This window comes from Crinia signifera, chromosome 19 (genome assembly GCF_055691185.1).
Source record: "Crinia signifera chromosome 19, ASM5569118v1, whole genome shotgun sequence".
NCBI lineage: Eukaryota > Metazoa > Chordata > Amphibia > Anura > Myobatrachidae > Crinia > Crinia signifera.
Window position 1 is genome coordinate 138,584,376 of NC_139226.1, and position 24,218 is coordinate 138,608,593.

Sequence of the window (24,218 nt, forward strand, 5' to 3'; positions counted from 1 at the left end):
ATCGTTGTACACTTCTTACATATACTAAACTGGACTTTAATACCAGCTGTGTTTCCAATCTGCATAACATGTTATTGTGCAGCATACAAGACAATGCTTCTGCATGTACTAGGATTGGATTGTCAGTGGGGAACGGAAATATAATATATGTCTATGGATATTATAATAAGGGGTCTATAGAAGGGATGGGTAGGGGATGCCGGGGGTCAGAAGGCAGACAGTGACATCCCTTAATCAGCCTGACCCTACATTTTTAGTCCCTTACCCTCCCCCCATGCAGACTTAACACCCCTTTAATGCTTTACCCTGTTTAGTCCCTTACCCTAAGGCCCACACACAACCTAAAACTTCTCCTCTGCACCAAACTCTAACAAGTGCTTGCGTCGGCATTGTCAGAGGTGTTGACGTTCTTCTGACTAGTTGTACGACTAGAAGGTCTGTTTATCGTGCCAAGAGGCTATTTGTAATGTGGACACATCCATACAGTTATGAACAGCCAATTGATTCAAAGTCCCCAACCAAGTTCATTCTAACAATAATAGATGGGAACAAACGGTTCCTATAGCGGGAAATTCGGGATTTGATAAACCAAAAAGAAACATGTCCCCTCTTCCCCCTGTACACAGCTTTTAATATAAATTTAATTGACAGACGGCAAATCACTACCAACGATACCATCAGCTGTTGTAACCACTCGTTCTAACAGCCCATGGTGGTCCGGCTTGGTAGTATTGCCACTCCAAGCCGGAATATAGTAATATAGGGGTTCTGAAACTCGGTCCTCAGGATCCCACACAGTTCACATTTTCCTGGTCACCTGGCAGGTGCATTCATCTCTCATTGACACATTTTAAAAGATCCACAGGTGAAGCTAATTATTTATTTTGTGATTCTGGGGTAGATTTATTATAGCGGCGCTAAAACACTTCCTGCTTCGCCTCAGTAGCGAGAGTCAGAGCCAGCAGCAGGGACAGCGCTGTCCCTGCTGTGGGCATAGGGCATCGTCGCCTGCAGCTGTCGAAGTCGATAGCTGCAGGCGGCGGAACGGTCAGCGATGCTGACCATTCATAAATTGTGCAGGAGGCAGGCGCGCACTACGAAATACTGTAGCTGCGCTATGCCTCCTGCCCCACAGTGCCGCATGCTAGACACCCACTCAGCAGGTGTCATAGATCAGGGGAAGCGCTATCCCCTGTCATAAGGCACGGGGATAGCACATATTCCCCTGATCGACCGGTCATAAATCTACCCCTCTGTGAGGAGACCTGCAAAACACGCACTGTGTGGGGTCCTGAGGACGGAGTTTCATAACCTGTGCAACAATGTTACACAATCAATTACTCAGTGGTAATAGTTCTTAGATAAAGCCCCTGTCTGCAGCCTCCTGACACAACACAGCTGCAGTTGGGACTTATACATGGCCACAATATTACACTGATAAATCACCCACAATAATGGTGACGGGTAATGTAAAGTCAGTTCTCAATCTCCAAGTCAGCAATACGTTGTGACAGCAGTGTAGACCTATTTATTCTCATAAAGCCAATAACCATTTATTTATTTTTTTAGTTTAAAAATTAAACAATGAATCTTGTTCCCATAGCTGCAGCGTCTGCCAAATGCACAATAGAGGGGACTCAGACATGTATAACGCGAATAGAGGGGACTCAGACATGTATAACGTGAGATCTCAAGTCAGCAAACAGGTATTGTCTCTGTACCGGACACTGGGGCAGATGTATTAAACCTTTAAAAGAAAAACATGAGGGTGATACAGAGTGATAAACAACCAGCTCCTAACTTCCACTTTCAAACACTATGACATGACAGTTATGGGCCGATTGGCTGGACATTTATCACCATTGTGTTCATCTCTTTTAAAGGCTTAATACATCTGCCCCAGTGTTGGCTGCAACATTGTGTAATTTGTGGACAGCTTTACTTCTATCACTAACTGTGAGTTACTCCAAACCCCCATTCTGCCATTGGGTGTTGAGGCGGATGGTGGTGGTGTAAGTAAAGAACAATAGAGAACAGTTGCTGTGAATGAACAATAATATAGTGGCTACAGTGAGAGTCAGCACAGAGGCATATTCTGGGGGCAGCGTGAGTGTGCATACTGTAATATACAGTAATATGCTAGGGAAGGGGTGTGAGTGAGCACTGAGTCACATGCGGAGGAAGGGCACCATACCTCCCAACATGACCCTCTCCTTTAGGGACACAATGCTCTGTTTCTGGACTTCCCTGGTAATATATCACGGATGGTGTAGTGGTTAGCATTACTGCCTCACAGCACTGAGGTCATGGATTCGATTCCCACCATGGCCCTAACTGTGCCGAGTTTGTATATTCTCCATGTGTGGGTTTACTCCGGGTACTCCGGTTTCCTCCCACACTCCAAAAATATACTGGTAGGTCAATTGGCATCCAACAAAAGTTAACCCTAGAATGTATGTGTGTGCGTGTACATGTGGTAGGGAATATAGATTGTAAGCTCCACTGGGGCAGGGACTGATGTGAATATTCAAAATATTCTCTGTACAGCGCTGCGGAATATGTGTGCGCTATATAAGAAACTGGTAATAAATAAATAATATAGGATTGCCAGCACCTGTGGTGAAATACCTTTCTTATCAAGTAACCTGTGTGAAACAGGTGATGGCAATCAGATATTAAGCAGGAAGTGCAGGAGCAGAGCATTGTGTCCCTCCTGGAGAGGGTCATGTATGGAGTCATATGGACGGAGTGATTGAGCATAGGGTAATATGCTGAGGAAGGGGTGAAAGTGAGTGAGCAGCGGGATAATGGTCCCCGGCCTCCCCCCACCCAGCAATGTGTCAAACAGGAGCAGAACTCACCGGCCACATGGGGGACTGATATCCAGGCCGCACCCGATGCCCGCCCCTCCTAGTTCCGCTGCTATTGGTTCTCCGTGTGACGTAGGAAGGAAGTGTGTCCGCTGCCAAGTGAGGTCCCCAGCTGCTGCAGCCTCAGGTAGGGAGGAGCAACGTGGCGGCCACAGGAGGGTCTATGTGTGTGTGTATAGTACCTGTGTGACCCCCAGCTGGTGCTGTCGCTACACTACAGGCGTCTCCTCCTGTACCCATGGGTGATATGAGAGTGATACGTGCAGTGGAGAGATGCTGTCACTGCACTACATGCACCTCCTCCTTTACACATGGGTGGTATGGGAGTGATATGACAGGGGTGCGTTCACTGCACTACAGGCACCTCCTCCTGTACACATTGGTGGTATAGGAGTGATATGTACAGGGGAGAGTTGCTGTCACTGCACTACATTCACCTCCTCCTGTACACATGGGTGGTATGGGAGTGATATGTACATGGGAGAGATGCTGTCACTGCACTACATTCACCTCCTCCTGTACACATGGGTGGTATGGGAGTGATATGTACAGTACAGAGGTGCGTTCACTGCACTACAGGCACCTCCCCCTGTACACATTGGTGGTATAGGAGTGATATGTACATGGGAGAGATGCTGTCACTGCACTACAGGCACCTCCTCCTGTACACATTGGTGGTATAGGAGTGATATGTACATGGGAGAGATGCTGTCACTGCACTACAGGCACCTCCTCCTGTACACATTGGTGGTATAGGAGTGATATGTACAGGGGAGAGATGCTGTCACTGCACTACAGGCACCTCCTCCTGTACACATGGATGGTTTCGGAGTGATATGTACAGAGGTGCTGTCACTGCACTACAGGCACCTCCTCCTGTACACATTGGTGGTATAGGAGTGATATGTACATGGGAGAGATGCTGTCACTGCACTACAAGCACCTCCTCCTGTACACGTTGGTGGTATAGGAGTGATATGTACAGGGGAGAGATGCTGTCACTGCACTACAGGCACCTCCTCCTGTACACATGGGTGGTATGGGAGTGATATGTACAGAAGTGCTGTCACTGCACTACAGGCACCTCCTCCTGTACACATGGATGGTTTCGGAGTGATATGTACAGAGGTGCTGTCACTGCACTACAGGCACCTCCTCCTGCACACATGGGAGTGATATGTACAGAGGTGCTGTCACTGCATATCACAAACCACCCATGTGTACAGGAGAAGATGCCTGTAGTGCAGTGACAGCACCTCTACATATCACTACCATTCCAACCATGTGTACAGGAGGAGGTGCCTTTAGTGCACTGGCAGCACTTTTGTAAGTATCACTGTGATGGGTACAGAAGTGCTGTCACTGCACACACTGGTTGCGTATAAAAAGTGCCTTTTAACTGGTTGGATAAATCAGACAGGTGCTGGTCACATGGTGTCCTGGCCACTCCGTGTACCTGTTCTCTGCAGCTTTTACTGCATACTTTTCCCTAGCAGCGATTCTGTGCTTTTCAGCCAAGTAATTATATAATCCGGCTGGGCGGTTCATTTCTGACACACTACTTGGATAAAACAATCTGTGTAATGGATGATGTTCTTAGGTTCTAGTAGTTTGTACAATAAAGTGTTCTATAATCTTTGATATTTCATTTTGTACTGGGCTACCAGAAATGTAGTGCTATATACATAGTATAGTTCAATCATTCACAGTTTGGGATACGGTCATTGGGTCACCAACAATAGGTTGACATGCAGTAAGGTCGACAAGGGACATTAGGTCGACATGGGGTTTTATTACTGTTTTTTGAGCCGACATGTGCCGGCAGGTGGTATTTCCTGCGTAGCCCCACCACTATGGTGGGGTGGGAGAATAGAATAGTGTGCCCGAAGCATGGTGAGCGCAGCGGTGGTACGTTTTAGTGTTTATGTTGACTGTATAGACATAAGGGTAAAAAAATAAATAATAATTTACAAAAAAAACATGTTGACCTTAACCATGTTGACCTAATGACCTTACCCATGTTGACCTAATGACCCTGTCGACCTAATGGTGTCTACATAATGACTGTCTAACAAATTGCTGGTGACCAACTGAACCACACCCCACAGTTTAGAGAGAAAATGCCACCTAGTGGCCAGCTTAGTATGTGGCTGATATTTGTTATATTGGGCCAGATGTATCAAGCTTCAAAAGTGATAAAATGGAAAGTGATAAACAAACAGCCAATCAGCTCCTAACTGTCATGTCACAGGTTGGGTTTGAAAAATGACAGGTAGGAGCTGGTTGTTTATCAGTTTTTGAAGCTTGATACATCTGGCCCATTGTCTGCCTTACATATGTGGCTGTACACTGGTATACATTTATGTACTGTGCCACTGTTATAAAGGTGCCCGGATGACAGATGCTTACTGGGTGCCACCGACTATAACATGCCCTCTTTTCTTTCTCATGCCGTAGCCGCAATCATGGCATCCAGGGGTACGACGGAGACAAGTAAACTGCGTCAGAACCTGGAAGAACAGCTGGATCGTCTCATGCAGCAGCTGCAGGACCTGGAGGAATGCAGGTAACACCAATGCAGCGCAACCACTGCCCGTCCCCTGGGTAGGCAGCCATGTTTAGAGGGCAGCCTCTCTGTTTACAGTTGGCATCATTGGTACTTAGTCTCATGGATACTGGGGCTCATTCAGTTCAGCGCGCACCTGCAGGTTTGACAGCAAGTCAAATGTTTACTAATATTAAACAATGACAGTCGCCCATTGTCTTGTATCGGTGGGGGGGTGGGGGTTGCCGGCACCAGCACCGTTTTCTAGCTGTGCATCTTGCGTGCACATTTGCCGACAGACAATAAAATGCTTTAAGTGTTAGCGAATGGTAATGAGAGGTAGTCGTCACTGTGTGCCCTTCCCCTTCCAGGGACGAGCTGGACGCCGATGAGTACGAGGAGACGAAGAAAGAAACTTTGGAGCAACTGAGCGAGTTTAATGACTCCCTGCAGAAGATTGTCGCCGGGAACATGACGCTGGTGGATGAGCTGAGCGGGATGCAGCTGGTAGGACTGCGTGTAGTGTCTGTGCCCCATATATACCGCTGTGCCCCCACATATACCACTGTGCCCCCTCCATAGTGCTCCCCGGGAACATGACGCTGGTGGATGAGCTGAGCAGGATGCAGCTGGTAGGACTGCGTGTAGTGTCTGTGCCCCACATATACCGCTGTGCCCAATGTATACCACTGTGCCCCCCTCCATAGTGCTCCCCGGGAACATGACGCTGGTGGATGAGCTGAGCAGGATGCAGCTGGTAGGACTGCATGTATATTTAGAGGAGAAGGTTGGTAGTCGCACAGGAAGGGATGAATGTAGGTCAGAAGTGTTGGCCCCTCAGTAGGTATTTAGATCATTAGATTTGTATATCATTTGAGGGTGTGCTACCACTGGACATCAAAAAATTGTATGTACAGTTTGGGACAGAAAGAAATGTCACTGTGTGGTGCACCAAAAATAAGGAGTCAATTAAAATGTAACTTTTAATGTTATAAATTTCTAAAAGTATAGCGAAATATAAAAGACACAAAAAAGAATGACATACAAATTAAACTTTAAAAAAGGATATATATTATCCTTACAACGCGGGGTCCCTCACTCCTAATATTCAATTCCCACTAGTGTTGGGGTACAAGATCTGTCTCTTGAATGTCTCGTATTTTTACATATACGCTGCGGGCGTTTAGAGATGTATCATAAATTACCCCTTTCATAGGGGAGAGTTGGTACAAATTTAAAGTTGGCTGTTTCCAGATAGAGTTTGTAGCACAGATTATTATGCCGAGGATAGAAAATTAGGCAAAGTTATGCCAGAATTAGATAGTCAGGCAAAGTGTCTACATGTGCGTGTCGATTGAACCAATCTGGCACAAATAGTATATACACTCACTAGGAACGCCCATTGAAAAGAGTGGCCCTATGCTTCGATAACAATTGTAATACAGTCCCTGGAGTACAACATATCAGATTGTTGGATACTATGTCTCACTATGTGTTGGGGCTGTATAGTAGATTAATCCCTGGAGTACAGCGTGTATATTTTAGGACACACTGACTCACGATTTAATAGGATTAAATACAACTTATTCCTCAGTAATTTCTGTTCAGTATTGTCTGCAGTATAATTTGCATATAGACTGTCACAATAATTATGTCACTGGTTTTAAATACACACAAAATAAACAGGATGGTGTTTGGTGCGTTTTTTACTTATTTATTTATTTATTTATCGAGTATATTTGTTCATTCTCATCCCAACAAATGTTTTCTGACAAAGTGTATACTAATGTCAGTAATTGCTGGGTGTGTGGCGTTCACACATTACTCCCAGGTGTTTTAAATGACAATTAATTATCACATTAATCAATTGTTATGCGGTACCAATGAAAATCATAAAGTGATAGTGGTGGTATTTTAAACAATGTTTCAGTGACAGTATCTCAATAAATGGTGGCAGGTTTTTACTGAGGTTAAGTAATCACATTAGGCTACCAGTGTTGCGATCATACGCCTGTTGGCTACGTATACCGTGGCGTTGATCGTTACACATAAGTTAGATACAAGACCCGCAATGTGGAATCCACAGTCCCTGGAGCGCGGCGTGCTAGGTAATTACACGCCGTCTCACAGTATGTAAGACTGGATTCTTACTTGCGATATGCAACAGGCGCCCTTCAGCCAACGGGCTGCTAGTTAATGCGTCCGCTCGGTAGCGTTTCTATTAGAATTATTTAAGCTAGACAGATCAAAATGTACATTTCAATTGGGGTAAGGGAGTGGGGATAGCCCACGAAGTGTACGGTCGGCGTACGCTTCGCTAATGAGCTTCGTCAGGACCAACCTGGGTGGTGCCTGAGAGCTCCTTAAGTACCTGTGGGTTAATGCGTATGCTAATGTGTTATGCATTCATTGGTCACCCCGTTTGTCACTCAAGGGTAGTATGTTGCGCTGAGTGGTGAGTTCCGTCTACCACTATTAGATACGATCTTTATTACTAAGTGACAGAACTGTTTGTCACTTATAGTGTGCGCTTATGTGTTAGGTATAACAATAAATGCAATCTTGCGGTTATTGCGTTCATGTAGAGGATATACCGGGTTAAATCGTGGATGTGGATACGATTGGACAAGGACCCCATCAATCATGTTGGGTGTAACACTCTGATAGGTACCGGCCAATTTGTTTGCGGTCACCATGGATACTGTGATTACAGTTTTTAGCATAGTGCTACGTGGATGAGATGATCCCGAGTAAAATTACTGTATACACAGTGAAATATCGGCTGGTTGGCACATTCGTAATGTCTAATATTAGTATGTCCGCTGTATAGGCTTCTCACAGTATCATATGGAGATATTCATGATAGATGTACTTATGTTGGTCAATACTAAAATAGTGCGGGCGCATCTTTTATTAAGTTTTTAATCTTGCAGTGGTTCAATCGTAGGTGAGTATGCCTGGTGTGTTCTTTTAATATAAGTCTTGACTGAACATAAAGGTTTGTCAGTCAAACATGGACGTAACACTTGAATCATGCAAATAAATACGATTGGACAAGGACCCCATCAATCATAATGGGTGTAACATTCTGATGGGTACCGGTCACATTGTTTACGGTTGCCATGGATACTGTGATTCCAGTTATGGCGTTTCGTGAATGAAATGATCCCGAGTAACAACACTGTATGAAAGGTAAGGTTTCGACTAGTCGGCACATTCATAATGTCTTATGTTAGTGTGTGTCCGCTGTCTAGGTTTCTTGCAATGTCATACGAAGATATTCGTGATAGAGGTGTTTATGTTAGTCAGTGCTAGACTGGTGCGCATGCATCTTTTGGTTTTGGCAATTTTTTGTAGTTTGATCGTTAAGTGGATGTGCCTGGTGTGTACTTTTTACAAAATATGACCGAACATAAAATTGTCCGTCAGACATGGACATAGCGCTTATTCGGATATTCTTGACTAAATCGTGGTCACTGTGAATATCGAGGTTCTAATGATAAAGTGGTGTTAGTAATATTACAGCTGTTCTGCCTGTTTTAGCAAGGAATACGTGCGCTATTTATGTTGTACTTTAATTTGTTTAAAGTTTTTAGGTTACTTCATGAGTCAGAGATTCATAACATGGGGTGACTGGTAATATTTCAAGATGTAAGCTGGGATGTCTTATATCTTGTGGTTGTATTTTATTCTCATAATTAAAAATGAGTGTAAATTAAAAAGAGATAGTGACATATAATGTTGAAAAAATAATAATAATGGTTAAAGGGGTTAAATGAACCCGTGAGGTCAAAGTGATGGTGTGTCTCAATCTGGGGAAAAATGGGTCGTGTGTCTTTGAGTGGTATAATAGACCAGAAGGAACTGGTTATTAATAGATGTATTCATTGGGGATGTGAATAAAGGGGGAAGGGTGAAAAACCAAAAATAAAGAAATTCGGTGATGTGTGCAAACAAATGAATACAAGAAATTTAAGAGAGTAGGTTGGAGTATATTTGTAACAAGAGGGTAATACACACTCAGAGGGGCCCTACTGTCGTCATCACTCCTGCATGTAAAGGAGGCAACATGTGATATATTTAGACACATGTACCACATACATGGGAGATGAGGACAACAGTGTTTCCCACCGGGTGTGTTTATCCCAACATGATGGTAAAGAGTGTATGCAGACTGGCTGCCCATCGTGAGTGCACAGTTGATAGTAAAAGGTTGGAAATGGTGATATGTGATAGTGTACTGGTATACACCTTAAAATAGTGAATTGTGGTTTTACATGGGGTATCAGACTCTGGTGAAATAATGAAAATTCTAGAAAGAAAAATGATATTTCTATGGAGATCATACTGAGTTTTGCGGATACTAGATTATGGTATATCAGTTATTATTATATAGAGAGCAATTAAAGAAAGACAGTATAATTGTTCTCTTCGTTAAGTCCTGCTGGGTGCATTGATCCCATCAGGAAGATCAGACGTGTTTCTTGTTTCAGAAGTTCCTTATCCCAGTCTCCCCTTCTTATGTTCATGGTGACTTTGGTCATTCCATATGCTTTTAAGTTGTTGGGGACACCATGATGGTGTCGGAGAAAATGTCTCGCCACTGGGGTCAAGGGTTTGAAATTAGCTTTGTCTCTGGAAGCATTTTTAATGTTCAGAAGATGTTCAGAAAGTCTTTTCTTGAAAGGTCTGCGGGTTTTTCCGACATATTGTTTGCCGCAGGGACACTCCAGATTATATATGATTCCTGCAGTGTCACAGGTGATATAGTCCTTGATCTGCCAGGTCTTGCCAAATTTGTCGGTGTATGTATTTCGTGGTGCAATGTACATGCACACTTTGCAGGTGCCGCATTTGAAGGTACCTTTCTTTTTGATTTTGGCCGTGGTCCCTTTTTCTAGGTGACTGTGTACCAGAATATCCCTTAAATTTTTGCTCCGCCTCCAGCTGATGTCCACTTTATTGGTAATAATCTCCTTTAAATCCTCGTCAGTTTTCAAAATACTGATATGTCTGTTCAGGATTTGTTGAACCTTTTCCCATTCTTTACAGAACGTGCCTATGAAGCGTACCTTTTCTTTTTTATCAGGTGTTTTTACCCTAGGGACCAGAAGATCTTCTCTCTTAACTTTTTGCACATCTTTTCTGGCTTTCTGGGTGGATTTCTTACTATATCCTCTATCGTGCAGCCTGACATCCAGTTCGTCTGCTCTTTTGTTATATGTTTCGTCCTCTGAGCAGTTTCGTCTGGTTCTGAGGTATTCCCCTTTGGGTAGGCCCTTGATCACAGGTGGAAAATGTGCACTCTGTTTGTGTAGTAGGGAATTTGTGGAGGTTTTCTTACGGAATAAGTCTGTGCTGAGGGTGCCATTGGTCTCTACAAGGATTCGGAGATCCAAGTATTCCACTTCTCTTTGGCTGGCATGGTGGGTAAGTCTGAGGTTCAAATGGTTACTGTTCAATAATGTAAGAAATTCTTCAAATAGACTAAGATCCCCTTCCCATACGAGGAGGAGATCGTCTATATATCTCAACCATATGAGTACATGCTGTGTATAGACTTCATTGGGTTCTGTGAACACTATTTCCCGTTCCCACCACCCCAGGTACAGGTTTGGAAACAGCCAACTTTAAATTTGTACCAACTCTCCCCTATGAAAGGGGTAATTTATGATACATCTCTAAACGCCCGCAGCGTATATGTAAAAATACGAGACATTCAAGAGACAGATCTTGTACCCCAACACTAGTGGGAATTGAATATTAGGAGTGAGGGACCCCGCGTTGTAAGGATAATATATATCCTTTTTTAAAGTTTCATTTGTATGTCATTCTTTTTTGTGTCTTTTATATTTCGCTATACTTTTAGAAATTTATAACATTAAAAGTTACATTTTAATTGACTCCTTATTTTTGGTGCACCACACAGTGACATTTCTTTCTGTCCCAAACTGTACATAGGACTGCATGTAGTGTCTGTGCCCCACATATACCGCTGTGCCCAATGTATACCACTGTGCCCCCCTCCATAGTGCTCCCCGGGAACATGACGCTGGTGGATGAGCTGAGCGGGATGCAGCTGGTAGCACTGCGTGTAGTGTCTGTGCCCCACATATACCGCTGTGCCCCCACATATATCGCTGTGCCCCCTCCATAGTGCTCCCCGGGAACATGACGCTGGTGGATGAGCTGAGCGGGATGCAGCTGGTAGGACTGCGTGTAGTGTCTGTGCCCCACATATACCGCTGTGCCCCCTCCATAGTGCTCCCCGGGAACATGACGCTGGTGGATGAGCTGAGCGGGATGCAGCTGGTAGGACTGCGTGTAGTGTCTGTGCCCCACACATACTGCTGTGCCCCACATATACCACTGTGCCCCCACATATACCGCTGTGCCCCCTCCATAGTGCTCCCCGGGATCATGACGCTGGTGGATGAGCTGAGCGGGATGCAGCTGGTAGGACTGCGTGTAGTGTCTGTACCCCATATATACCGCTGTGCCCCCACATATACCGCTGTGCCCCCTCCATAGTGCTCCCCGGGAACATGACGCTGGTGGATGAGCTGAGCGGGATGCAGCTGGTAGCACTGCATGTAGTGTCTGTGCCCCACATATACCGCTGTGCCCAATGTATACCGCTGTGCCCCCTCCATAGTGCTCCCCGGGAACATGATGCTGGTGGATGAGCTGAGCGGGATGCAGCTGGTAGGACTGCGTGTAGTGTCTGTGCCCCCACATGTACCGCTGTGCCCCCACATGTACCACTGTGCCCCCACATGTACCGCTGTGCCCCCTCCATAGTTCTCCCCAGGAACATGACGCTGGTGGATGAGCTGAGCGGGATGCAGCTGGTAGGACTGCGTGTAGTGTCTGTGCCCCACATGTACCGCTGTGCCGCCCACATGTACCGCTGTGCCCCCCACATGTACCGCTGTGCCCAATGTATACCACTGTGCCCCCTCGATAGTGCTCCCCGGGAACATGACGCTGGTGGATGAGCTGAGCGGGATGCAGCTGGTAGGACTGCGTGTAGTGTCTGTGTCCTCACATGTACCGCTGTGTCCCCACATGTACCGCTGTGTCCCCACATGTACCGCTGTGCCCCCACATGTACCGCTGTGCCCAATGTATACCACTGTGCCCCCTCGATAGTGCTCCCCGGGAACATGACGCTGGTGGATGAGCTGAGCGGGATGCAGCTGGTAGGACTGCGTGTACCGCTGTGCCCCCACATGTACCGCTGTGCCCCCACATGTACCGCTGTGCCCCCTCCATAGTTCTCCCCAGGAACATGACGCCGGTGGATGAGCTGAGCGGGATGCAGCTGGTAGGACTGCGTGTAGTGTCTGTGCCCCCACATGTACCGCTGTGCCCCCTCCATAATGCTCCCCGGGAACATGACACTGGTGGATGAGCTGAGCGGGATGCAGCTGGTAGGACTTCGTGTAGTGACTGTGCCCCGCATGTACCGCTGTGCCCCCACATGTACCGCTGTCCCCCCACATGTACCGCTGTGCCCCCACATGTACCGCTGTGCCCCCTCCATAGTTCTCCCCAGGGAACATGAGCAAGGGCAGGGCTAAAGCAAGGGATGTCCTCTGCCCTAGGGGGCATCGTCCTACACAGTGGGCCCCGTTCAGATGACAAAAGTTACTTAACACCAGCCCTGCCCCTGGGGGTATCTCCATCAGCCCTGCCCCTGGGGGTATCTCCATCATCCCTGCCCCTGGGGGTATCTCCATCATCCCTGCCCCTGGGGGTATCTCCATCATCCCTGCCCCTGGGGGTATCTCCATCATCCCTGCCCCTGGGGGTATCTCCATCATCCCTGCCCCTGGGGGTATCTCCATCATCCCTGCCCCTGGGGGTATCTCCATCATCCCTGCCCCTGGGGGTATCTCCATCAGCCCTGCCCCTGGGGGTATCTCCATCAGCCCTGCCCCTGGGGGTATCTCCATTATCCCTGCCCTGCTTCTTCCTATCGCAAGGTACCCAGGGATCCAGTATTAACGCTCTTGCATTAAAACATTTCTTGGTACTTGTTTCCTAGCACGGCCACAACGATTTCTATCGTGGTGGTCGTGTCGGAAAAAATTGCGTCGGTCGCGTCGGGTTCATACCAAAACGCACACGACGCGATGTACCCGATTTCTCCATAGGCTTCAATGTTAAAATAATTTAACATTGAAGCCTATGGAGAAATTGGGTCCATCGCGTCCATGGTGTGCCGACGCGATGGACCCGATTTGTCCATAGGGTTCAATGTTAAATTATTTTAACATTGAAACTGAGCCCATTTAACATAGGAAAAAAATGGGAAAAGGGCCAATATGGGCCATTTCTCATTGGGTATGGCCCTGGCATGTGTGTAAAAAATAATGGCCCCCCCATTGTGGCCGCCACCCCCACGATTGACGCGAACCCGAAGCGTGGCGAGCGGCGGCGGTGCGCGTCCTCCAACCTTTTCATTCCCCTACTATCCACGTCGGTGTGGAGTTGAGAATAGATTAGTGTGGCGAGCGCAGCGAGGCGAGCGGACACGGATACCTGTCAAGCCCGCGAGGGACGCCCCTCGCCGGCTTGACAGGTATCCGCGTCCCCTCGCGGGGCTCGCCACGCTTCGGGCTCGGTGGCTCGCTGCGCTCGCCACACTAGTCTATTCTCAACTCCACGCCGACGTGGATAGTAGGGGAATGAAAAGGTCGGAGGACGCGCACCGCCGCCCCTCGCGGGCTCGCTGCGCTCGCCACGCTTCGGGTTCGCGTCAATCGTGGGGGTGGCGGTCACAATGGGGGGACATTATTTTTTACACACATATGCCGGGGCGGGATGCAGTTAAGATCCCGGCGGTCGGGATCCCGGCGTTCAGAATCCCGACGCCGGAATCCCGACCGCTGAAATGCCGACACTTTCTCCCTCCTGGGGTGTCCACGACACCCCTGGAGGGAGAATAAAATAGCGTGCTGAGCGTAGCGAGGCACCGGGCCCGCTGCGTGGCGAGCGCAGCGAGCCCGCAAGGGGGGGCGATCCACGTCCCCCCCCTTGTCGGCATTTCGGCTGTCGGGATTCCGGCGTCGGGATTCTGAACGCCGGGATCCCGACCGCCGGGATTCAATACTGAATCCTGCCGGGGCCATACCCGATGAGAAATGGCCCATATTGGGCCATTTCCCATTGTTTCATATGTTAAATGGACTCAGTTTCAATGTTAAAAAATATTTTAACATTGAAGCCTATGGAGAAATCGGGGGGAAATCGCGTCGGGCGCGCATAGGCTTCAATGTTAAAATATTTTAACATTGAAGCCTATGGGGAAATCGCGGGCATCGCGTCGGTCGCGTCGTGTGCCTTCTTAAGGCACACGACCGACGCGATGTACCCGAGTTGTGCTTTTTTCAAAGGAAATCGCGGGCATCGTGTGCCTTAAAGTTAAGGCACACGATGCCCGCGATTGTGGCCGTGCTAGGAAACAAGTACCCATTTCTTAAACTTAGATTGATGGGACCTCTCAGCACGCTGATACCTGCAGCTCAGTGCCAATACCTGCACAGGCGATACCTGCAGCTCCGTGCCGATACCTGCAGCTCCGTGCCGATACCTGCAGCTCCGTGCCGATACCTGCAGCTCCGTGCCGATACCTGCAGCTCCGTGCCGATACCTGCAGCTCCGTGCCGATACCTGCAGCTCCGTGCCGATACCTGCAGCTCCGTGCCGATACCTGCAGCTCCGTGCCGATACCTGCAGCTCCGTGCCGACACCTGCAGCTCCGTGCCGACACCTGCAGCTCAGTGCCGATACCTGCGCAGCCGATACCTGCAGCTCAGTGCCGATACCTGCGCAGCCGATACCTGCAGCTCAGTGCCGATACCTGCGCAGCCGATACCTGCAGCTCAGTGCCGATACCTGCAGCTCAGTGCCGATGTGTCTCACTGGGATAAATGTATTATTCGCTATCTTCAGAGTCCGTTGTCTTTTTAAAGCAGACGACCGGCCCAAAGCTCTGACCCAGTTACTTGCGTCACATAGAATTAATATTGTTTCATTGCCTCCGTGTCTTTCAGGCTATTCAAGCCGCGATCAGCCAAGCCTTTAAGACGCCTGAAGTCATCCGAATGTTTGCCAAGAAGCAGCCCGGACAGCTGAGGACGCGCTTGGCAGACGTAAGATTCTTATCTGCTTGACAAATAAAGTGTTGCCTGTTGCTGGTTGTGTGTGATCCAAGCTCCTCATTCCTAGATGGACCGCGATCTAATGGTGGGTAAGCTGGGCCGGGACCTCTACACGCAGCAGAAAGGGGAGATCCTGACTGCGCTGCGCAAGCTGGGAGAGAAGGTAACATCGCTACCGTACCGCTTCTGTTCTAGGTAACATCGCTACCGCACCGCTTCTGTTCTAGGTAACATCGCTACCGTACCGCTTCTGTTCTAGGTAACATCGCTACCGTACCGCTTCTGTTCTAGGTAACATCGCTACCGTACCGCTTCTGTTCTAGGTAACATCGCTACTGTACTGCTTCTGTAGCTCATCAGTAAATAATTACTTCTATCGTTATATTGTTATTAGCATGTGATGTATTTAAAGGTTCCTTCTCTTGTTCCTCTCGCAGCTCACCCAAGAGGATGAAGCCTTCCTAACGGAGAACGCGGGCGCTGCGCTCAGCCAGTTCCAGAAAGTCTCTGAAGGTTTAGGTATGTTCTGTATCCGTCACCTGTAGTGCGGGAATCTCTGGTGTGAGGGTAGGGACAGCTTCTGCCCTCCGTGCTGTGGGTGTCTGTACTACCTGCAGTGTGCCAGTCACTAGCTGGCATCCCTAGATGGAGACCGTCCTGCAGAGCAGGGGAGACTGCCATCTATGCCCAGCGTTGTGCAGCTTGTGCTGAGTACACACTGGCCGATATAGCCCTAATATTACTGTGTACCCCCATATGTCTGTGAATGGCATCATACACAGACATATGACATCAGTCCTGCAGCACAGGTGATGGAGGATGTATATGCAGATATATTGGCGCTTCTGGCTGTATGTGTGAGTGCGGTGTGCCAGCCACCAATACACTTACTGCATGGAACGCCGGTGACAGGGTGGGCGCACAAAGCCTCTGTCTGTCCACCATTGGGAACACCGCTTTAGTCCCAAATATGGTAGCAATCAGTCTCTCCCATAGGAGGCAGGTTGAATCAGGGTGCTGCAGTTGTGGAAGCAAGGTCCCAAACATATGTCCTGGCTCTGTAGTTCACCTAGCGCTTGTTGTCCCAATAGTACAGTAAGTGTCCCAATGGTAGGTACTGTTACTGATCTGTCAGACAAAGCGTAATGTAGGACCGGCACCAAAACAGCAGTCAGGCAGAGCGTAGTGTAGGACCGGCACCAGAACAGCAGTCAGGCAGAGGGTAGTGTAGGACAGGCACCCGAAGCGCAGCCAGGCAGGGCGTAGTGTAGGACAGGCACCAAAACAGCAGTCAGGCAGAGCGTAATGTAGGACCGGCACCAGAACAGCAGTCAGGCAGAGTGTAGCGTTGGACAGGCACCAGAACAGCAGTCAGGCAGAGCGTAGTGTAGGACAGGCACCACAACAGCAGTCAGGCAGAGCGTAGTGTAGGACCGGCACCAGAACAGCAGTCAGGCAGAGTGTAGCGTTGGACAGGCACCAGAACAGCAGTCAGGCAGAGCGTAGTGTAGGACAGGCACCACAACAGCAGTCAGGCAGAGCGTAGTGTAGGACCGGCACCAGAACAGCAGTCAGGCAGAGTGTAGCGTTTGACAGGCACCAGAACAGCAGTCAGGCAGAGTGTAGCGTTGGACAGGCACCAGAACAGCAGTCAGGCAGGGCGTAGTGTAGGACAGGCACCAAAACAGCAGTCAGGCAGAGCGTAGTGTAGGACCGGCACCGGAACAGCAGTCAGGCAGAGTGTAGCGTTGGACAGGCACCAGAACAGCAGTCAGGCAGAGTGTAGCGTTGGACAGGCACCAGAACAGCAGTCAGGCAGAGCGTAGTGTAGGACAGGCACCAAAACAGCAGTCAGGCAGAGCGTAGTGTAGGACCGGCACCAGAACAGCAGTCAGGCAGAGTGTAGCGTTGGACAGGCACCAGAACAGCAGTCAGGCAGAGCGTAGTGTAGGACAGGCACCAAAACAGCAGTCAGGCAGAGCGTAGTGTAGGACCGGCACCAGAACAGCAGTCAGGCAGAGTGTAGCGTTGGACAGGCACCAGAACAGCAGTCAGGCAGAGCGTAGTGTAGGACAGGCACCAAAACAGCAGTCAGGCAGAGCGTAGTGTAGGACCGGCACCAGAACAGCAGTCAGGCAAAGTGTAGCGTTGGACAGGCACCAAAACAGCAGTCAGGCAGAGGGTAGTGTAGGACAGGCACCAGAACAGCAGTCAGGCAGAGTGTAGCGTTGGACAGGCACCAAAACAGCAGTCAGGCAGAGGGTAGTGTAGGACCGGCACCAGAACAGCAGTCAGGCAGAGCGTAGTGTAGGACAGGCACCAGAACAGCAGTCAGGCAGAGCATAGCGTTGGACAGGCACCAGAACAGCAGTCAGGCAGAGCGTAGCGTTGGACAGGCACCAGAACAGCAGTCAGACAGGCGGATGACCTATAGGAGCAGGTAGATTGGAGACATAACAGATTTGGGTAATCTCCCTGTGACTGCTTTGGAGAGGGGATGATGCTGCCCTCACCTAGGATTATTTTCTTCAGTTATCGGCTATGTGCAGGTGTTCAGCAGATACAGGGCCAGATGCACTAAGCTTCCAAACATGATAAAGTGGAGAGTGATAAACTACCAGCCAATCAGCTCCTACCTGCCATGTCACAGGCTGACACAGTAACTTATGCTGTGGCTGGAGAAGGCTAAGGGGAGGCCTATAGGGAAAGAGAAGGAGATGAGGAATATATCATTATACAGTACGTGACTCTCTAATCACTTGCGCTCTCCCTGTGTAACCCCATTCTCCGTCTGTTTTTCCTGTAGGGTCCGGGCACAAAGTTTTGGCTCTGGCGAGTATTGAAGTGGGGAACACTAAGAAGTGATGGTGGTTTTCCTGGTGACTCCGCCTCTCATGTTGCCTTGCTAAGCAGGGATTGGTGGGGGGTGTATGTGTCTGTCTTGCGTGTGTTTTGTATTAGAACAGAATGTGCCGGTTTCATACGTTGGGGGTATTTCTAGGGATATAATCCCTCCCGCGTACAGCAGAGCCGCCTTAATGTAGCATTTTTATCTTTTTACAATGAGCCACAACGCGGACGACAAGTGTTTGTTATCATTTAGCATCATATGGACATATTTAATACGTGTTTTTTTTCTACATTGCTGATTGTATTCTAATAAATTATAAGTAAAGGTTTTGTAATAAACGTCTGGGATTTGTCTTGAGTCTGTTATTTTCTCAATTTTGTGGGCGAAAGGGATTTTTTTCCAGTTATTTCACACCCCCAACATCCCCCCCCCTTCCCTATACGTAGGGAAGACGGCGACGCTTGCGGGCTGAGAGGCCGCCTGTAATACCCTCCAATCAGCTGCCACAGCTGGGGCTCCCATCCCAGCACACCCCTGCGAGGTAGGGACATGCCCTAGGTGTCCCCTGCCAGTGCTCTCCACCCTTTAGACCTGAAGCAGCCCCAGATGCCGGGGCAAGGTGATAAAATACTCATCTGTAACACTATATAGAGTATATATCCAGTTCTGCAGGGACATTCCGCAGGTACCCGCTGGTAGATTGTAAGACCTGGAGCTGCCTCAGAAGCCCCTGGTGCGGTAATCAAGGTGGCCAGTAACTGACTGTTCCGCCATTTCTGCAGAACCCCATTCTACTCTCCCATCCGCAGACATATAAGGTGAAAGGCCTGTAGGAAAGGTTTCGGATTGGCCACCGGTGCCTATATGTCACAAAACCATGAACCACAAACTGGAAAGTCTCCGCACATTGGCTGTCCCGTCAGATTCGCTGGTAACTGGCTCTGTGATCTCATTACTGAGCTTGGGCTGATGTTCTGTAGGTCCGGACCCTGCTGTACGATGCGCTGACAGGTGTGACCGTGGGGTGTATCCTGCCGCCATGTTAGTATGATGCACTGTAACGGATCATGCTCCGGCGGCGGTAGGCACAGGGGTGGCGGCCAGGAGTGAGCCCAGGCTGAGGCTGAGGACCCTGAGACTTTAACATGTTACACCCCTGATGCTAAATAAAAAGTGATAAGACGAAAAAAGCAAAACACCAGACGTGACTAATTACCACTAACAGGCAGCAGACGTCGCTGACTTATCTCCTGCCAAGGACTGGCCTCCGCCAATGCGGGACCCCCAGCCATCAGCATTGCGGGGATCTCCTTTTGTCACCAAGGGGGAAGCTGCCGGATCATCAGGCGCTATGTGGATGTCTAGGTGGACTGCCAATTGGTCGACAGGTAAAGGTCAACATGCACTAGATTGCCATTGACAAAAAGGGCGTCAAGGCGATAGTCGACACATTAAAAGGATGACCTGATTTTTTTACAATTTATATTTCTTTCTTTGGACTTTTCATGGAAAACTAATGTCGCCCTTTTTATTGTCGACATATTGTTTTTGTCGATCTTTTGTCAATGTTGACATGTTACATTTTGACATTTTCCGCATCGACCTTGTACCTGTGGACCATGCATGGCCTATTGACGGTCGCTATGATCCACACCCCAGCAGACAGCGCTCAGCAAAACCAAGGTCCCAAAAGGATTTATTCCTAATCTCAAAGCATTTAAACCTCATCGTATTATACCTTCCGTCCCACCCAACACAAACGCACAATGTATGACCCGTCTTGTGTGACGGAGGTGTGTTCGCATGGGCCCCACTACGGGGTGATCGCATTGAGAAACCCCCTTTATAATGTGATCAGATAAATCCTCTATTAGGGTAGTGTATAATATTCAGCACCCGATATGTCATCGCATCAGACAATACACATTCAGCAGCTTTGTAGAGACATCCTGAGGGATCATTTGCCGGTGGGCGGCAGGAGAGGACCTGGTGCCGGCAATTATAGTCTAAAAATAAGAAGTTCTGGGCTCCGAGGATGTACGGCGTCGTAACAATGACTTTCTGAGGTAAAATCCTTTGTAATAGAGACTGGGAATATTCCGCAGTGAATCTGACATGTGGCATCTCCCAGACATAAAACCTTTGAACACCCCACATCTAAATAATCCCTCAGAGGAGATTCAGAAGCCTCTGCGCTCGGGGTAATTATCCACAGAACCGCCGCTGCTTGCAACCGGCCATTCTTATCACAGAAACCTTGTGTGATTTAAATTAGGATTCCCAAGGGGCCATCTTCCACCAGCAAACACAAAATCAAAGTGACCTTCTTCAGATGTGTGTGACAGCCGTCAGGGTCACCCGCTCGTATTCCTGAGCAGCATCAAATGCAGGAAGAGAGACTGCTTAGCAGGCTGCAGGGAACCGCCGGTACAAAGGTAACCTATGCATCACTTACTGGTGTCAGCCATTTTGTATAGTCCTTTCAGTGCAGGGAGCGCTCGTACGCCCTATGGAGGGTTATCATACTGCAATGTGGGGCATAATAATATGTTATGCTGCCTGTTATTTGTGAGACCATTTATCAGGTGGTATGTAATTAGCCCGCACCAATGGGTGCACACGTACCCTGTGTGCCCCATACCATCCTCTGCTTTCCTGCCATGTGCTCTGTAAGCTTCACACCAGCGGCTGTGTGTGTCTTCTTCAGTTGGGAAGATTAGAGTGTGAGCTCCGCCGGTGCAGGGACTGGTGTGAGTATATGAGCATGATCTGCACAGTGCTGTGTAATATATAGTAGGAATAAACGCCTAGTTATGTTTAATACGGTGCAAACAGTAGCATTCATTTACTGCAAGTAGCACAATGTTTTATGATTAACTAGAGTGTTGCGGCCAATGCAGAGAGCTCACATGCCTCGTGGGAGGAGCTGGCCCCCTCCACCTGCAGAGGAGTGTGTGCCGCCACGGATACATACCTCCCAACTGTCACGATTACAGCGGGACAGTCCCGATTTTCGGGTCCTGTCCCGCTGTCCCACCCGCGGCAGGCATTGTCCCGCTGCGGGGGGTGGCAGTTGGGAGACCCCCCAATCGAATAGAATAGACGCTGTGCACATGCGCACAGCGTCTATTCTCGTATGAAAATGAGGTTGCGGCTCATTAGCATAAGCCGCACCCTCATTTGCATACGTCCCGCCCCCTTTCCGGGCGCTTCGCCGTGCGAGTGTCCCTATTTCTTCAGCACGAAAGTTGGGAGGTATGCAGATAGCACTTACACATGTATTATTGGCACTACTACAACTGTGTGGGCATAATATATGAAAGGGGCACTACTACCTTGTGGGCATAATATAGAAAGTGCACTAGTATTGTGTGGCATAATATGTAAAGGGTTTTACTACCATGTGGGCATAATATGTTTCTCTTTCGTCCAGTCCGGTGACACAGCTAACCTTGGTATGTAGGAGGGTCCGCAGGAGCCAAGGCACCTTTGCTGAATGCTTTCCTCTGGACGTAGGCTCCTCCCTTCTGCATCCCATCATGCTCCAGTTCATTTTAGGTGCCCACAGGAGTGGGTGCTACATACCTCCTAACTTCCGTCCGGAGGAAATAGGGACTTTGCCGCGCGAGCGCCCGAAAAGGGGGCGGGCGCATGCAAATGAGGGCGCGGCTTATGCTAATTAGCCGCAACCTCATTTTCATATGAGAATAGACGCTGTGCGCATGCGCACAGCATCTATTCTACTAGATTGGGGGGTCTCCCAACTGCCACCCCCCACAGCGGGACAATGCCTGCCGCGGGTGGGACGTCGGGACAGGACCCGAAAATCGGGACTGTCCCGACGGAATCGTGACAGTTGGGAGGTATGGTGCTATGCTGATCGGCTGCTGCTGCAGCCGGCTTTTTTCTGGATTAGATTAGCTAGGTTTTTATTATTTTATTAACAGTGTGTTAGTGCAGGTTTTTCTCCAGTGTGCTGCTTCTGACAGAAGTGCTGCACACTGAGAGCGCAGCAGAGGCTGACAGAAGCGTGTCCTGTCAGCGCTCTGTGTGCAGGAGTACACTGTCTGCACCCACTGCACAGCGCTTAACCCCAGTTTGCCTGGGCCCTGGGAGCGTCTGGAACCGGCTCCTTGTTTACTAGGGGATCGTGGGGAAAGGACCTCCCGCGATGGTGGGCGCCATCTTGGAAGGGTTTGCAGTACTGAAATCCCACTAGGGAAGTGAAGTCTGCCACTGTGTACTGCGAAGTACACAGAGTGCAGTTCTCCTGGAAGCGCTATCCCCGCTGACGCTGAGATCGTCTACACAGTGGCGTAACTCCCGGAGGCAATGGAGACATTTGCCGCCGGGCGTTAGCCATCAGGAGGGGCACAGGAGTGGTGTAAATAGCTACTTTAAAAAAAATGTTGGGCGCCCCCTCCCCTCCTAAATGCGGGGTAAGCTGGACGCTGACACACACACGGTAGCTGGCGGGGGTATAATGGCCAGTGGAGGCGAGCGCTGGGGCTTGGAGATCTCTCTCCTCCACCCCCTCTCCCTGCTTAGTGCTTACCGCGTCCTGACAGCTCCGTTTTCTACCAGCCGCGCTGTTCCTGGCCACAGTGATCAGACAGCCTATCTGATCACTGTGGCCAGGAGCGGCGAGGCAGGCAGAAAAATGTCTCATCTGTACCGCTAGCTGCCATCCCCGTCCGCCAGGTACATTCTCCGCCTGGCTACAGGGAGCCCGGAGATACACAGGAGTGTGAAAGCCAGAAGGGCAGCGCTCTCTGGCTGTCTGTGTGAGGACACTCAGTGACCCTGTCACTGCGTCCAGGCTCACACAGACAGCCAGAGAGCGCTGCCCCTTCCACCATGCCCTCTGCTCTTGTTGGGCTACATTAGAATACTGAACCTGCGCCCCGGTGGTGCCTGTTCCACCCCCGCCGGGGCTGCGGAGCCCAAATTACACCACTGGGGCACAGAAAGCAGGCACCATTGCAGAGTCCTGGGAGCCCTTCCGCTGGGGGACTTAGGGTCTCTGCGATAAGTGTCGGGGGGGAGGGGCGTTTTTGCCGGTGGCCGAGCAGTGCCATCACGCGGGGCACACGTCGGCAGCTTAGACTGCCGGTCAGTGAGAGGCTGAGCGAGTAATCACTGCAGCAGCCGCGTCGCGCGGGGGTGCCTGGCGGCACCGTCCTCCTACAATGCTACAACTGCTGCTTTCTTCTCCCTGCTTGGGTGGGCTTATCGTCATTGCCCAGCTCCCTGACGCAGTGGACTCCGTTCGGGGAGAGATCTGCCGGGAGTCTCAAAAGGTGTGGCCGTGAGTATGGCATATGGTGTTTTTTTTTCTTTTCTTTTTTTTTTGGGGGGGGGGGGGGGGGGTGTGATGCGCACGGCGCGAGGTGCGTGTTTGTGTGTAGGAAGGGGACACCACTATCAATACCGCCTCCGGGCGCATTGTATGAACTTACGCCACTGCGTCTACAGCAAGCAGACAGATAAGTGCACTGTATATACTGCCTTGTACTCTGCCTGACATTGTGCACCCTGGGTTAAAATGACTGACACGGGTGATAATGCTGCTGCCGGTGGGGTTTGACGGCCTGGCTTATGAGACCTCCTTATTAAAGAAGAAGGATGTGTCTGATGCAGTTATCCAGACTATGCTTAGGGCTCGTAAGCCAGTCTCAGCTGCTAATTACCATCGAGTCTGGAAGATTTACATCAGGTGGTGTGAGCGTCAGAAAGTGCACACCTCCAGGTTCAAGGTCAAGATTGCTAGATTTTTTGCAGGA

General features: G+C 49.3%; 2 protein-coding genes across 3 annotated transcripts in view; one reads left to right on the top strand and one right to left on the bottom strand.

Moving 5' to 3' along the window:
• The window catches only part of NMNAT1 (nicotinamide nucleotide adenylyltransferase 1), a 63,450-nt gene extending 60,432 nt beyond the window's left edge, over positions 1-3,018 (bottom strand). Inside the window, exon 1 of the mRNA XM_083161581.1 lies at positions 2,862-3,018. The gene's annotated coding sequence lies outside the window, so the exon portion shown is untranslated. The remainder of the gene's footprint in view (positions 1-2,861) is intronic.
• On the top strand, positions 2,845-18,792 carry LZIC (leucine zipper and CTNNBIP1 domain containing). 2 transcript variants are annotated; one of them, XM_083163494.1, is made up of 7 exons: positions 2,845-2,997; positions 5,328-5,436; positions 5,787-5,922; positions 15,477-15,575; positions 15,652-15,747; positions 16,022-16,103; positions 18,391-18,792. In XM_083163494.1, exons 1-7 carry the CDS (start codon positions 2,898-2,900, stop codon positions 18,447-18,449), a joined length of 681 nt encoding a protein of 226 aa, XP_083019620.1. In that variant the 5' UTR covers positions 2,845-2,897; the 3' UTR covers positions 18,450-18,792. The 2 variants fall into 2 exon arrangements, with proteins under 2 accessions (XP_083019620.1, XP_083019621.1); XM_083163495.1 differs by lacking the exon at positions 2,845-2,997 and adding an exon at positions 3,014-3,037.
• The last annotated feature ends 5,426 nt before the right edge of the window (positions 18,793-24,218 follow it).

Excerpts from the sequence above, each read along its gene's own strand:
- LZIC (XM_083163494.1), top strand. The coding sequence starts at position 2,898 with ATGCCCGCCCCTCCTAGTTCCGCTGCTATTGGTTCTCCGTGTGACGTA. Across the intron at positions 5,923-15,476 it reads AGCTGAGCGGGATGCAGCTG|GCTATTCAAGCCGCGATCAG; the intron begins GTAGGACTGCGT and ends CGTGTCTTTCAG. Across the intron at positions 16,104-18,390 it reads GAAAGTCTCTGAAGGTTTAG|GGTCCGGGCACAAAGTTTTG; the intron begins GTATGTTCTGTA and ends TTTTTCCTGTAG.